General features: G+C 42.6%; 1 protein-coding gene across 1 annotated transcript in view; it reads right to left on the bottom strand.

Annotated features, from left to right (window-relative positions):
* The window catches only part of LOC311138870 (plexin-A1-like), a 183,435-nt gene that overhangs the window by 3,535 nt on the left and 164,154 nt on the right, over nucleotides 1-15,746 (bottom strand). The window contains exons 23-28 of the mRNA XM_084173664.1: nucleotides 14,751-14,897; nucleotides 14,267-14,426; nucleotides 14,018-14,121; nucleotides 4,140-4,236; nucleotides 3,527-3,717; nucleotides 413-582 (exon numbers count right to left, since the gene is read on the bottom strand). Of these exons, the coding sequence (XP_084029790.1) occupies nucleotides 413-582; nucleotides 3,527-3,717; nucleotides 4,140-4,236; nucleotides 14,018-14,121; nucleotides 14,267-14,426; nucleotides 14,751-14,897 (869 nt within the window). The remainder of the gene's footprint in view (nucleotides 1-412; nucleotides 583-3,526; nucleotides 3,718-4,139; nucleotides 4,237-14,017; nucleotides 14,122-14,266; nucleotides 14,427-14,750; nucleotides 14,898-15,746) is intronic.

Below are 15,746 nucleotides of genomic sequence, written 5' to 3' on the forward strand. Positions count from 1 at the left end.
CACATTTGAGTTCATCTCAGTCTCACTCTCCACCTTATTGCACATACTCTAAGAAAAGCACTGACACATTCTCCCTAAACAGAGGAGGCTGGTGGGACGAACTATAGGAGGATGGGCTCATTGTAATGGCTGGAATGGCGTAAATGGAATGGAGTCGAACATGTGGTTTCCATATGTTTGATGTTCCATTCCAGCCATTACAAATAGCCCATCCTTCTATAGCTCCTCCCACCAGCCTCCTCTGTCCCTAACACTCACCCCTAAACACTGCAAGGAAAACACTATTACCCAACCTCTCTCGCACACCATCACAAACGCTCTCTTAGACAACCTGCCTCACACACACTTGCTCTTTCTCCCTCGGTCTCACACACACCCAACACACATGCACAAAATGCCCTGACCCACTCACCAGTTGCTCTTCCACGTGTGCCGTACGTCTGAGTCGGAAATGGAGTGCTTGTCGGCCTGCTCGTCCAGGAAGTCAAACATGTACTTGATGGCGAGAGGCAGGGCGCTGCCTCGGTGGGCCGTGCTGAAGATAGTCTCAAACAGGTCGTCCACAAACTTCTGCAACGTACCCTGGGGAGACGAGAAGGAAGCCGGAGGGGTTAGGAGAGATGAATCACAGACCTGGGTGAAAATAGTATTGGTTTTCTTTCATTTGATTGAGGCTGCTTAGAGCGCCAGATGGGCAGGGTGTGCACTTTGGGGATTATTGCACTTTTGGGAAGAATCGAAAGAATCAGGCACTATTACAATAAGAAGAAACTACACTTGGCCAAGTCTCCTTTTGTCCTCCCACTTGTGTTAATGATTAAAAACTCTCCAACCCCCGAATTCCTAACCTTGCACCTTTCTACCTGAAGTAACAATGGAAATCACAAGATAATGAGAAAACAACGAGGGAGAGAAATTGCAAGGGTGAGCAAAAATGCCTTAACGTTGTTAGCGCCTGAAAATTAGTGCATAGTATTGTGGGGCATCCTGCGCCTGGTAGATGATATGCTACCAACAAGGCATGGAGGAGCAGAAAGTAACAGACTGTCGGTTAATAGCATAACACCGGCTCTAGTACTTAATACTAGTGTCACTAGCACCAGTCTCATAACAAAATGGTCTGGGCTGCATTCACGTTGTGGAACGATCAGATAGAAATAAGAGACATTTCCATCTGGAATGTTCGGTACGTTGCACCCTTCTGAACGCAACTCTGGACAGCAAACCTGGGCCCGGATGACTTGAAGGAATGCACATTTTTGTTCTAGCCCAGCACAAACACAAAATAACTGATCTCGAAGCCCTTGACTCAACCAAGGTGTGTTTTAGAGCTGGGCTAGAACAAAAATATGAACCCCCCATTAATCAATTCAAACACTGCCTTGAGGGTACCAATAAAATGGTCTAGGTCCTAGGAGAAATCCCCCCCCCCCCCTCTCGATTGGGACCCGATTCCAGCTAACACCAAACAGCTCAATAGCCAAAGGTCAGGCTGCTAATTAAGACACAACGTAGCGTTTGGGAGCTGCACCTCCTCATGCAAAAGGTTATGAAAAGTGTTAATGAGCCTCTGAGCCAGTCGCCGGGGAAACAAAGGTCAATGAGAGAGCTGGCTGTCGGAGGAAAGCGGTTTGAGCTTGGACAGTGGGATGGTGGGTGTTGTTTTTCTTTATTGGAGGAGCTATCCTCCTTTCGTAGGATAGCTGGAGGCAAAGTCATTAATATTCCTGAGTTACGTCGGGTGATTGGATGAGCCTTGGGTGTGAAAAATCACACAAACGCGCTGCAGAGCCGTCTGTTAAGCTTGCTCGCTGGTATTAGCAGTAAGCACCGAACGACTTGGGAAACCCAGCCTCAGCATCATTAATTGTGAAATAAATGAAAGCCTCACCAGCTAGCTACCAATATATTTTAGTTTCACTGTCCGATCATTCAGAAAACTTGTCCACTAGTTGTTATTTTGACCTTTCCACAAACTGTCTGTTGCTTGATATGAGCAAGTTGACCAAAATGTATCAAAGAATAAGAAATCCATGATTAGTTGGCTAGCTAGGGATTAACATGGGTAACCGTGATCCCAGTACATTGATTTAAACCGGTGTTGAGCCTAGGGCCTCTATATAGCCTTACATAGAGCCTAGGCTATTTTCCTATTGTCCCAATCCCACAGAAACCAAAAATCCTGACTCCTGTCTCGCATGAAAATTCCTAACTTTATTCTGTAATCCTTAGGTTGCGTTATAAAAACACGTCTCGCCTATGCATGTCAAAATACCGGCAAAAGATTTCCCCCGCTTCTCTGCACTGTCTCATATTGCTGCCCATATGAGAGCTTCGGTAGAGAATGTGTGCTCAAGAAACGGTATGAGAGTAGATATGGATTTTTTTGTTTGTTGCAGAGTTGGTCCCCACCTTGCTATTAAAACAATTTCCACTCTTCATCTCCCCATTATTCATGAGCTGATCTGCTATCTGTATAATCATCAACTTAATTTTGCCAAATAGGAGATATTCTGTCATTCGTTGGAGGTTATCTAGCAAGCTTAGCAACTTCGGTCATTGGCTTTCGTTTGACTGCCGTTACAAAGGTTGTATGATTCGACAACGCTATGGCCTACTCAGGGTGCGCTCTGTGCGTCCTGAGAGTGCTCTGTGTCGAGCCTACTGCTGGAATGCGCTGAATTAATTGAAGAACATGATAACGCTCTGAATTTATGAATGGCCTGTTTCGCAATTCACAACAATGTCATTGGCGATCAAAGTTATTCTATCATTACTAAATATCAGTTTCCCTTGCTGTAGAATCTTTACATAGCGGCGCAGCCAAAACGGCAATGTGGCGCATCAACAATCTTATTTTGGGAGAACCCTGAGTAATCCTATCTTGGTTTTAAATGCATGAAATGGGTACTTCTGATTTTTGCGGTATTTCCCGGGACAAATATGAATTATTCCCGGTATTGAAACTCTGTAGATTTTCAGGAAAATATTAATCCCTAGTGTGATTCAGCATGCTAGCTAGCTACGTTTCAGTCAGTAGCTATCTTACTAAATGTGGTGGATAAACTCGCTATGAGTTGAACATATTTGGCTGAAAACAAACTAGTAGCCAGTTGTTGTTGCCAATGGTGGAATCATATCTAACCAGCTGTCTCCTGAAGCCTATGTGACATGTCTATGTGCCCATGAGCTCCAGAGCCTAGACGCAGCATAGCTAAAGTTAGCTAGCTAGCTTTACTAGCTGTACTGTTTTTATAAGAAAACGGCTGAGGTAGTTCAAACCCTGTAGCTAGCTAACAAGTCCTCCTCGGCGACAATGTTATTGGGGTGTGGGAATATTAGTAATTGAAGTTGGTGGTTACAATTAGTTTTAGATCCGAGGGGATAGAAATTGTCTGCCATTGTTTTGTGTTTTGTCACGCACCCAAGAAGGCTCAACCAATCACCCTGCCTGCCTACCTGTCAGCCTGTGTGTGTGTGAGCACTGCAATACTGTAGAGCTGAAAAGTGTCTAACTTTGTTTTACCTTGGTTGCGAGCAGGCGGGTCAGGTAGATCTCAGAAACCATCTTGCTGCCGCGGTCACCCTCACGCTGGTCCGAGTGGTCGTGGTTCTTGACCAGGTGCCACAGCTTGGTGCCACTCTCCAGGTCGGGCGTGATCATGGGGGTGCGGGAGCGCAGGCTGTCTGGACTACTGGCCGTCCTCAACATACTCTCTGGATGGGAAGATGGGGGAGAGGAGACATGATTAGGATTCAGATGAACGCAATATGTGATAGAGATAGGATATAAGAGAACGAGACGGGGTCAAGAGAGATATGGGATATGAATGGGGGGGGGGGTAGTAGTCTCTAGTCACTCAGTCCTGTGGCGGACTTACATGACTCTCGTCACTGTCAAACCTTACTGTCAAGACTTGGCACGCATGCATCGTTTCTATTTCTCATGTTTAACAGTGCTTTCTGAAACCTATTCACAGAAAAGCACTAAGGCTGTCTTTTTTTCCACTAATTGGTGTTATGACCAATCAGATCAGCGCTGAAAAATATCTGAAAAGATCGGATGTGATTGGTCAAAAGACCAATTAGTGGATTAAAAAAATCATAATTGGGCTGCCTGTCTAAACGCAAACACATACCGTATCTGCTGAGGGACTTTGTGAAGGTGGAGGAGTTGGAGATGTTGTAGGCAGAGTTCTGCTTGGGCATCAGGGCGATCACTGAGCCATCTGTCACCTGATTGGGAATATAGGGAACATCAAAACAGTTAGAGATATACACTCACCGGCTTGTTTATTAGGTACAACCCCGGTCACGAAAATGGATCGCTCCTACAGACAGTGAGTCACGTGGCCATGGCTTGCTATATAAAGCAGGCAGACAGGCATTGAGGCCTTTGGCTACTGTTCGATATAACACTAGAATGGGCAAAACCAGTGACCTAAGCGACTTTGAGCGTGGTATGATCGTCGGTGCCAGGCACACCGGATCCAGTATCTCAAAAATGGCCGCTCTCCTGGGCTTTCCACCCACAACAGCGGACAATTGGACAACTGGACAATTAAGGAGTGGAAAAACATCACATGGTCCGACGATCCCGGTTCCTGTTGCTCATGCTCAGGATTTGGTGTAAGCAGCATGAGTCCATGGACCCATCCTGCTTCGTGTCAACGGTACAGGCTGGTGGCGGTGGTATACCACCGTCCAATCTGCTGCAACTGCGTGATGCCATCGCGTCAGCATGGACCAACATCACTGTGTAACGTTTCAGACTTGTAGAATTCACACCCTGAAGAATTAAGGCTGTTCTGGAGGCAAAAGGGGGTCCGACCCGTTATAAGATGGTGTACCTAATAAACTGTCCGGTATACATGTATAGGCACTGTACAAACAAGTATTGACCACTCAGAACACTTTGCACATGACATACGGTCAAAAAAGAGTGATACACATTGCTGGTGACTGGAGTGATAATGTAAAGCACTTTGGTAGATATTACTATGGGTGCCAACTTGATCTGGAATAGCAGTGGAATGATCTGGAATAGCAGTAAGGATGACCACATGTAGTTGACTGGTCGATTGTTTGGTCGATAGGCTGTTGTTTAGTCGAGGAGTAGCAGAAAAAGACACCTGTCTGATTTCTTTAGTGAGGAAACCAACTTAATTAGGTCTATAATTAACAGCCTAACTGTTAAATGTGCCTGGCTTTATCAATCATCCATATACAGTACCAGTCAAAAGTTTGGACACACCTACTCATTCAAGGATTTTTCTTTATTTGTACTATTTTCTACATTGTAGAATAATAGTTAAGATAGCAAAACTAAGAAATAACACATATGGAATCATGTAGTAACCAAAAAGTTGTTAAACAAAGATTATTCAAAGTAGCCACACTTTGCCTTGATGACAGCTTTGCACACTCTTGGCATTCTCTCAACCAGCTTTTTATCATTATACAGTTGAAGTCGGAAGTTTACATACACTTAGGTTGGAGTCATTAAAACTCGTTTTTCAACCACTCCACAAATTTCTTGTTAACAAACTATAGTTTTGGCAAGTCGGTTAGGACATCTACTTTGTGACAAGTAATTTTTCCAACAATTGTTTAAAGACAGATTATTTCACGTATAATTCACTGTATCACAATTCCAGTGGGTCAGAAGTTTACATACACTAAGTTGACTGTGCCTTTAAACAGCTTGGGAAATTCCAGAAAATGATGTCATGGCTTTATAAGCTTCTGATAGGCTAATTGACATCATTTGTGTCAATTGGAGGTGTACCTGTGGATATATTTCAAGGCCTACCTTCAAACTCAGTGCCTCTTCGCTTGACATCATGGGAAAATCAAAAGAAATCATCCAAGACCTCAGAAAAAAAATCGTAGACCTCCACAAGTCTGGTTCATCCTTGGGAGCAATTTCCAAATGCCTGAAGGTACCACGTTCATCTGTACAAACAATAGTACTTAAGTATAAACACCATGGGACCACGCAGCCGTCTTACCACTCAGGAAGGAGATGCATTTTGTCTCCTAGAGATGAACGTACTTTGGTGCGAAAAGTGCAAATCAATCCCAGAACAACAGCAAAGGACCATGGAAACAGATACAAAAGTATCTACAGTATATCCACAGTAAAACGAGTCCTATATCGACATAACCTGAAAGGCCGCTCAGCAAGGAAGAAGCCACTGCTCCAAAACCGCCATAAAAAAGCCAGACTACAGTTTGCAACTGCACATGGAGAAATGTCCTCTGGTCTGATGAAACAAAAATAGAACTGTTTGGCCATAATGACCATCGCTATGTTTGGAGGAAAAAGGGGTCGCTTGCAAGCCGAAGAACACCATCCCAACCGTGAAGCACGGGGGTGGCATCATCATGCTGTGGGGGTGCTTTGCTGCAGGAGGGACTGGTGCACTTCACAAAATAGATAGCATCATGAGGAAGGAAAATTATGTGGATATATTGAAGCAACATCTCAAGACATCAGTCAGGAAGTTAAAGCTTGGTTGCAAATGGGTCTTCAAAATGGACAATGACCCCAAGCATACTTCCAAAGTTGTGGCAAAATGGCTTAAGGACAACAAAGTCAAGGTATTGGAGTGGCCTCACAAAGCCTTGACCTCAATCCTATAGAAAATGTGTGGGCAGAACTGAAAAAGCGTGTGCGAGCAAGGAGGCCTACAAACCTGACTCAGTTACACCAGCTCTGTCAGGAGGAATGGGCCAAAATTCACCCACTTTATTGTGGGAAGCTTGTGGAAGGCTACCCAAAACGTTTGACAATTTAAAGGCAATTCTACCAAATACTAATTGAGTGTATGTAAACTTCTGACTCACTGGGAATGTGATGAAAGAAATAAAAACTGAAATAAATCATTCTCTCTACTATTATTCTGACATTTCACATTCTTAAAAGAAAGTGGTGATCCTAACTAACCTAAAACAGGGAATTTTTACTAGGATTAAATGTCAGGAATTGTGAAAAACTGAGTTTAAATGTATTAAGCTAAGGTGTATGTAAACTTCCGACTTCAACTGTGTGTGTGTGTGATATATATATATATAGATAGAAATAAGACAGATCCTGCTTCCATTGCCTGTTTGAGTGTTTAATAGCCTACTGATTCCGTGAGCACCAAGCCTCATGCAATCCCATGTTGGATAAACAATTTCACAAATACGGATTTTCCAAATTGTCAGAAAAACTATATTTATTATATTACCTTTTTTCTTGATCTCTTTCTTATTGTTAGTATTACAATTATTATCATCATCATTATAATAAGTAATGTCATTATCATTAGTAGGCTTCTTATAGTAGCAGCCTTGTATAACCACCATCGAGCTGTAGGCCTAAGAGCACATCCTTTCTAGTCTTAATACCGTAGCTGACTTATTTCAATACTTATATAGGCTACTGTATGAATCAATCATTCATTCGTTCATGTCATAACACAGCATACGACTTCAATAGCAATCAAGCATTTTAGTTTTAAAATCAAATAACAAAGCCCCTCTTGAATAATTAGTGTAAACAATAAATAAACTGTTCCATGTCGGCAATTGCATTCACGAACGCATACGACGGTTTTTAATCTTTGCTGTAATAAAGGTTTTCCCAATAAATAAATAAAAACATTACAACAGACTCTGGTACCTTATCATTAATTTAGTGTTGTTTACATTGTTCCAAATGGTCCGAAAAATGACATTGTAATCTAACAGCACCTGTTTGGCATAATATGCACGCGGTGCTTGCTCCTTACCTTATTTTTATTGATCTCCAGTATTTCCCTCAACTAGTCAAGTTTATTTCACACATCTGACTTCCCCTTTACCTCTTGAGCAACCAAACATTTCCCCGTTTCGAGTTTATTTGTCACATCATCTGCATCCATTTTGCTGTCACATGTTACGGTGTTCAGAGTTTGTTATAAGCAATTGACTAATATGATTATGACATGCTATAGGTCAGGCCCTATTGGTCATGTGTCATGTAAAAGAGAGGCATAACATTTACATTTACATTTACGTCATTTAGCAGACGCTCTTATCCAGAGCGACTTACAGTTAGTGAATACATATTTTTTTTTTATACTGGCCCCCCGTGGGAATCGAACCCACAACCCTGGCGTTGCAAACGCCATGCTCTATCAACTGAGCTACATCCCTGCCGGCCATTCCCTCCCCTACCCTGGACGACACTGGGCCAATTGTGCGCCGCCCATGAGTCTCCCGGTCGCGGCCGGCTGCGACAGAGCCTGGATTCGAACCAGGATCTCTAGTGGCACAGTTAGCACTGCGATGCAGTGCCTTAGACCACTGCGCCACTCAGGAGTATAAGGATTGTTCTTCCTAAACGAGGGATTTCGGTAACAGAACTTTTCAGTCAGAAATGGCTGTAATTATGATGCAGCTTCAGCAACACAGACAGCGCGATAAACACTGTTGATGTTCTTTGGTGGTCACTGCAGCAGGGAGGAGAGAGAGACAGACAACGGGTGCTAGTCACACGGTAATTCACTGTTTTTTGTTTTTGTTTTTTTATAACAGCGCAGAAAGTCTCAGCCCGGCCTAGCACAATCAAATCAGTTGCGGTCGGACTCCCTCTAGTCATCTGTGTGTCTTAATTATTTCATCAAACAGTGCTCCTAAAGCATCAGACAAACTCAGTGCATATAGTTGATTTGATCAAAACATAAAGGATGTGTCTATATATGGAAAAATGCACGTTTTAATATTTTGACCAATCGATTGGTCGAAAGAACAGACGACAAAGATTTCTGAAGATTATTATTTATTTCATGTGATTGGTGATTCATTTTAAGGTAAAATACAACAAGTCCCTCATTTTGAGGTCAACCGTGTTAGGTCAACTGAACTCCAAATGTTATATGGTGAAACTATTTATTTTTAAAAAGTAAAAAAAAATAAACATTGAACATCTAATAGTCAAATCATAGTGTAAAAGCAGGTGAGCTGGTTCTACTCTTTTTGGCTATTTTCTGGTGTTTTGTGGTGGAAAACTAAGTGGGTCGAGCATAACACGTAAACCCTGTTACCCATAGACAGGCTAGAAGAATGTTAACAATTTGATATTTTTTTGGAGAAGCTTGCATTCAATTGCCCCTCCCTGTTGCACACAACAAGCTTCCATTCCCCCTGTCACAAGGGGATTAATGGGTGATTTAAGATGAAATCGTCAACCCTATTAGAGTCAACCCTTCTACTTAATTTGGCACTTAAAGGAAAGATACACCTATTTTTAATGGTATATTGTATTTGTGCATCTCTGAGCGATGTTCTAACGATTCACGGAGTCATTTCATGTTTTCATGTGTATCTGAGATATTCGCCGTTCAAGCAGCCAGAAATACAGCCGGTATGACCCCAGCAAACGATAGAACATCGCCTCAGAGATGCACAAATACGAAATAACCTTCAAAATGGGCGAATCTTTCCTTTAATAGGCAATTACTATAGTCATTGTTTTTATTTAACCTCTTGAGATGGGAAAACATTTTGTATTAGTTGAACATGTGCTCGTCATGACAGAATGTACAAATTAGGTGAAATAAAGTTTTTTTCACTAAGTTACACTACCCAAAAGGGACTCAGTTCGTGGAACGACCCATTTATTTCCATGGACAGTGCTTCAAAAAGTATTCACACCTAGGGCTGTTACGGTGACCGTATTACCGCCACACCGGCGAGTCATGACGGCAGTCAAATTCCATGTGACCGTTTAGTCACGTAATTAGGCTTCTCCAAAACTGCGCTTTGATGCTGCTGATGGTCATTAGTAGCCTACCGAACTTGCTAACTGCCTGGTACTCAGCACTCTTTTGTCCCTCTAATCACTCTGACATCAATGCAAATGTGTTCGAAAACCTAATCAAACACTTAATGAGTGCCCATGAGCTCATGTTGCTCAACATTTCTATAGGCTATGCAATTGCGTGAGAAAACAGTATTGGTAGCCTCTATTAAAAAGAGGAACCATCAGCTTTCTATAGGCTAGGCCTAATATATTTATTTATCAACTTTCCTAATATTAAGCACATTGCTTCGCTTTACAATACGAGTACAGCCTACCTGGCTTGCATGAAACTGAACCACAGGAAAAGTGTCCTCCATTCGCTATTTAAGTGCATAGATTACATGTTTTTTTTTTCATGCCCCTGTTCTGAGACAGGTGCATGATAATGGTCCAATCTAAATCAAAACTAAAGTCACACATATATAATTGAGTATATGTAAAGACAACATTAAATTAAGAATAGTCTGATGGGTGACAATATTAGCCTATCACTTGTGAATTATATATTATCACTTGTGAATGATGCCCAGCTTGTGCATTAAGGCAAGAAACAGCGCATACCTTTTTGTTGTGCTACTTTTTCTAATCATAGTCTCACACCTCATGTAGCCTAGCCCATAGGGCTATATGTTTGATAAGGTTTGTATCACAACTAAAGTGGCCAAATAACTTTTTTAATTAAGCACATTAAATCAGTTTTATTACCGGTGTAGAGCCAAACTGGCATACAAAGGCTGCGCGTGTTTCGAGTTTGGAGAAGATCATTTTCACCATCAAAATGCTCCTTTATAATAAAGCATTACATGCATAATTGCATTCGCCATCACTTTTGAGAACAGTCTTTTCCCGCTAATTGATTGCATTTTGGAACATTCGCGCTTATAGCCTACTGCTGTGTGCGCATTGCTGCACTCATGTGAAAAAATAGCCTAACAGTTTATCAACATTTTAAGCTAAACGATCAGCCTCCTTGCTTTTAAAAGGTTTTTTGATGAGTGGTTGTATTAATTTGGGATCTATTGCATCCCACAACTGTCCCAGAGTATGTTTGGAATATTTATTTCTCGCACAGAATAGGTGAACTTTTGTACTATGGGGGAGAGTAGATTGACATAGGCTAGTGCTGTTGCTGTTCATTAGGCCTACTCATCTTGTTGGCTGATGAAATGTAGGCTAAATGTGGACAGTTCTAATATCTTCAATATGTGCCTCAGAATTCGATAAGAGGGACGCGCGCAGTTGCGTCCCCGATGTGTCAGTCTTCATTCACTTGTAGCCTACTTTTAGCTGAAATGCCTGTGAGAAGGACCCCATCACTTGACGGGCATTGGCTACATCTGAGAGAGCCATGTGAGTGAGAGTTGCTTCGGAACACGGCAGCTAGGAGAAGGGAATTATAATTAGCCACTTTGGCCGCAAAAGGCATGGATTTTTTAAGGGGCATTACGACCACACAAGGGGGAAGCCGCCGGGAAACTCGAGGCCTGGTGAGAATATTATCAAGTGCTTGTCAAATTGTGAATGAGAGACTGATGAAGTGTGTGCAGCTTGCAACTTTTTTCAAATCCTCATTAGAGTCGCATCATGCAGCCTTAGAATGTATTAAACATCAAAACATATAGCCCAACGTTTGTATCACAACTAAAGTTGCATAAATAACTCTAAATTAAGCATATAGGAGGACCTGTTTCTTTGTTAAATGCTCAACACAGAATAGCAGCATGTGTACACTTCCTTTAAAATCATTTGGAGAAAATATCCTTTCTATTTTATTAAGCTACGTTCAATTGTATTTTTCATACTATAAAACAACAAAAACTAATGCCACGGAATTCTAAGCAAATCTTGTCTGCTAAATGAACTAGTGTAGCCCACAGCCATATGGCATAACCATATCAGGACAACTCAGAGTTTGCTATTATGTTCTTCTGAAAAAGACTACATTTTCATCATGTTTTTTTAGACCTGTCTAAAATAAATAATGGATTTATTGTGATGGTGTATTAAATGGATTTATTAGACTTTTTAATAATAATAATATGCCATTTAGCAGACGCTTTTATCCAAAGCGACTTACAGTCATGCGTGCATACATTTTTGTGTATGGGTGGTCCCGGGGATCGAACCCACTACCTTGGCATTACAAGCGCCGTGCTCTACCAGCTGAGCTACAGAGGACCACCTTTTTAAAATGTAGATGTTCCAAAGGTCTGCATCAGTGGCTTGTAGGCTGTGCGTGGAAGACAGAAGATGCTAAACGTGTTTATGCTAATTAAGGGTCAATTATCGTGAGACTGGCAGTTATTCATGACCGCCACAGCCCTATTCACACCACTTGACTTTTTCCACATTTTGTTGTGTTACAGCCTGAATTTAAAATGGATGCAATTGAGATTTTGTGTCACTGGCCTACACATAATAGAGGGGAAATTGGTGATATAACACCCATGAATTTGTGGCTGCAGACACCAATGCAGAAATATTTGTAAATCTGTCATTGTAAAGTACAGTGCATTCGGAAAATATTCAGACCCCTTGACTTTTTCCACATTGTTACGTTACAGCCTTATTTTAAAATGGATTAAAAAATAAATAAAAATAAATAAATCTACACACAATACCCCATAATGACAAAACAAAAACAGGTGTTTAGAAATGGTTGCAAATGTATATAAAAAAATTATTTAAAAAAGGAAATATCACATTTATATAGGTATTCAGACCCTTTACTCAGTACTTAGTTGAAGCACCTTTGGCAGCGATTACAGCCTCGAGTCTTCTTGGGTATGACGCTAAAAGCTTGGCACACCTGTATTTGGGGAGTTTCTCCCTTTCTTCTTTGCAGATCCTCTCAAGCTCTGTCAGGTTGGATGGGGAGCGTCGTTGCACAGGTATTTTCAGGTCTCTCCAGAGATGTTAGATCGGGTTCAAGTCCGGGCTCTGGCTGGGCCACTCAAGGACATTCAGAGACTTGTCCCTAAGCCACTCCTGCATTGTCTTGGCTGTGTGCTTAGGGTCGTTGTCCTGGTGGAAGGTGAACCTTCACCCCAGTCTGAGGTCCTGAGCGCTCTGGAGCATGTTTTCATCAAGGATCTCTCTGTACTTTGCTCCGTTCATCTTTCCCTCGATCCTGACTAGTCTCCCAGTCCCTGCCGCTGAAAAACATCCCCATAGCATGATGCTTCCACCACCATGCTTCACCGTAGGGATGGTGCCAGGTTTCCTCCAAATGTGACGCTTGGCATTCATGCTAAAGAGTTCAATCTTGGTTTCATCAGACCAGAGAATCTTGTTTCGCATGGTCTGAGAGTCTTTAGGTGCCTTTTGGCAAACTCCAAGCGGGCTGTCATGTGCCTTTTACTGAGGAGTGGCTTCGACCTGGCCACTCTACCATAAAGGCCTGATTGGTGGAGTGCTGCAGAGATGGTTGTCCTTCTGGAAGGTTCTCCCCTCTCCACAGAGGAACTCTGGAGCTCTGTCAGAGTGACCACTGGGTTCTTGGTCACCTCCCTGACCAATGCCCTTCAATGCCCCCGTTTGCTCAGTTTAGCCAGGCGGCCAGCTCTAGGAAGAGTCTTGGTGGTTCTAAACTTCTTCCATTTAAGAAAGATGGAGGCCACTGTGTTCTTGGGGACCTTCAATGCTACATCATTGTTTTGGTATCCTTCCCCAGATCTGTGCCTCGACACAATCCTATCTCAGAGCTCTACGGACAATTCCTTCGACCTCATGGCTTGGTTTTTGCTCTAACATGCACTGTCAACTGTGGGATCTTATATAGAAAGGTGTGTGCCTTTCCAAATCATGTCCAATCAATTGAATGTACCACAGGTGGACTCCAATCAAGTTGTAGAAACATCTCAAAGTATGATCAATGTAAACAGGATTCACTTGAGCTCAATGTCGAGTCTCATAGTAAAGGGTCTCAATACTTATGTAAATAAGGATTTAAAAAAACATTCTAAAAAGCGGTTTTTGCTTTGTCATTATGGGGTATTGTGTGTAGATCGATGAGGAAAACAACATAACAAAATGTGGAAAAAGTGAAGGGGTCTGAATACTTTCCAAATGCACTGTCCTACAAATACAAATGTGATTGATTGATTAATTGATTGATTGACTGATTGATTAAACAACATGACTTAGTCAACTTTGAGATCTAACCCTAAATTATGAGAGACTTGCCTGGTAGTGGGCCAGTGTGTTGAGTCTCTTCCAGTCGTTGTCTATCTTGGTGGTGACGTCCTCATCCTGGAGGATGATCCGGGCCATCCTGCCCTGACGCCACTCTGAACACACACACAAGGGACAGAGAGAGAGAGAGGGGTGTTAGTGTGTGTGTCCGTGTGTCTGCATGCATTCATTTGTGTGTGTGTTTGTGTATGATGCGTATGCAGGTGTGTGTGTGCTCATAAGTGTGTGTGTCCTCCTCACCTAGGTCCATGTCTCCAGCCTTGGGTCTCTGGGAGTAGGGACTGCCCTTGTACACTGCGTCCAGCAACTTCTCCTTCACCTGAGTCACCGTGTCACAGTTCAGCCCCTTCACCGTCACCTCCAGGGCATTCTCGTTCTCCGGGTTCACACAGTGCAGGGTCTAGAGGGTATGTGGGGTGCGGGTAAAGGTCAGATTGGGAGGGGGAAGTCTCACTGGACTAGAGGCTTGAAGCAGAGCGATTAGTGTGGGCGTGTGAGGTGACACTGTGTGATACACGACAGTTCAGCTACTATGTTTAATATAACATATTAACCTATATTATATTGTTATGCCAAGTCGCTTCATTGACGTCTATGCTATTCTAGCTAATATATTACTTAGCTAGCCAGACGAATGGTTCTCAGAGCAATGACTTGATTCAGTGAGATAATGTCAAAGTGTTCTGTTTATTTTTGTGATTCAAGCTGTGATTGCGGTACTGACCAAGGTCTTGTAGTCAATCTGCTGTCTGATGAGCTTGTCCTCGCTGAGTGAGTAGCGTGCCTCTCCAGTGATGGAGTCTATAGGCCCCTTCTCCATCTGCTGCTTGATGGCACAGTACAGCATGAACAGGGGCTCGCCAGCACACTCCTACACACACACACACACACACACACACACACACACACACACACACACAGGGGCAAAGGTAAGACGTCACTTACACACACATAAATGTCACTGATACATACACACAACCCTAATCTCAGTATTTCAGAAACAATAGGAAATAGAGTAGTCTTCAAACGCAAGACAACAAGTATGTTTTTTTATTTGAGAAAGTCAAGTTTGATAATGCATCAAAGGTAAAACTAGTGCATTCCAATCTGCTGTTAGCCACACTACCTACGGCACTGCTAAACGATAAGGTCGTAGCAAGCCTCCATGCCTATTGGCACAGTGACAAGTGGCCCACTCCCGGGTAGCAATTTCTCCCCTGTGCATTTTAACCAGGGGAAAAACAGCCTTTAACAAGGTAGAACGTTTTAAAATGTACACTCAGCTTGGGGCCAACGTTGAGAGAATGCTAGTGGCAGTTGATGGAGGGGGTTAATAGAAGGTTAATGAGTCAGGAGTATAAAAGCACTCTGCTGCGTGAAACGAGGCAATGAGAGGAGGGCTAGAGGGCCTCTCTCCTTTTCTCCCCTTCCTCTATTGTTCCGACTACTGCCTAGCACAGGGATTCTCACCAACTCTTGCTAGTTTCTCCCCCTGGCTTCACCCTTTTCCTCTCCATCTCCTTTCTCTGCTCCTTCCACCCAACTGGTTCTTTACTTCTGTGTTTTTCCTCTTTTCCTTGAGACTTTAGTAGATGTATCAATTCAGAGCAGAAGAAAGATTGCAACGGAAAGCAAAAATAAGCCTTTCTTATTGGACAAATCCAGATAGTCCCTCCCTGTTTCAGTTAGTTTTCTTCACTTTGGTGCCTGATGAACACGA

The sequence above is a fragment of the Coregonus lavaretus genome (genome assembly GCF_964263955.1).
Source record: "Coregonus lavaretus genome assembly, chromosome: 12".
NCBI lineage: Eukaryota > Metazoa > Chordata > Actinopteri > Salmoniformes > Salmonidae > Coregonus > Coregonus lavaretus.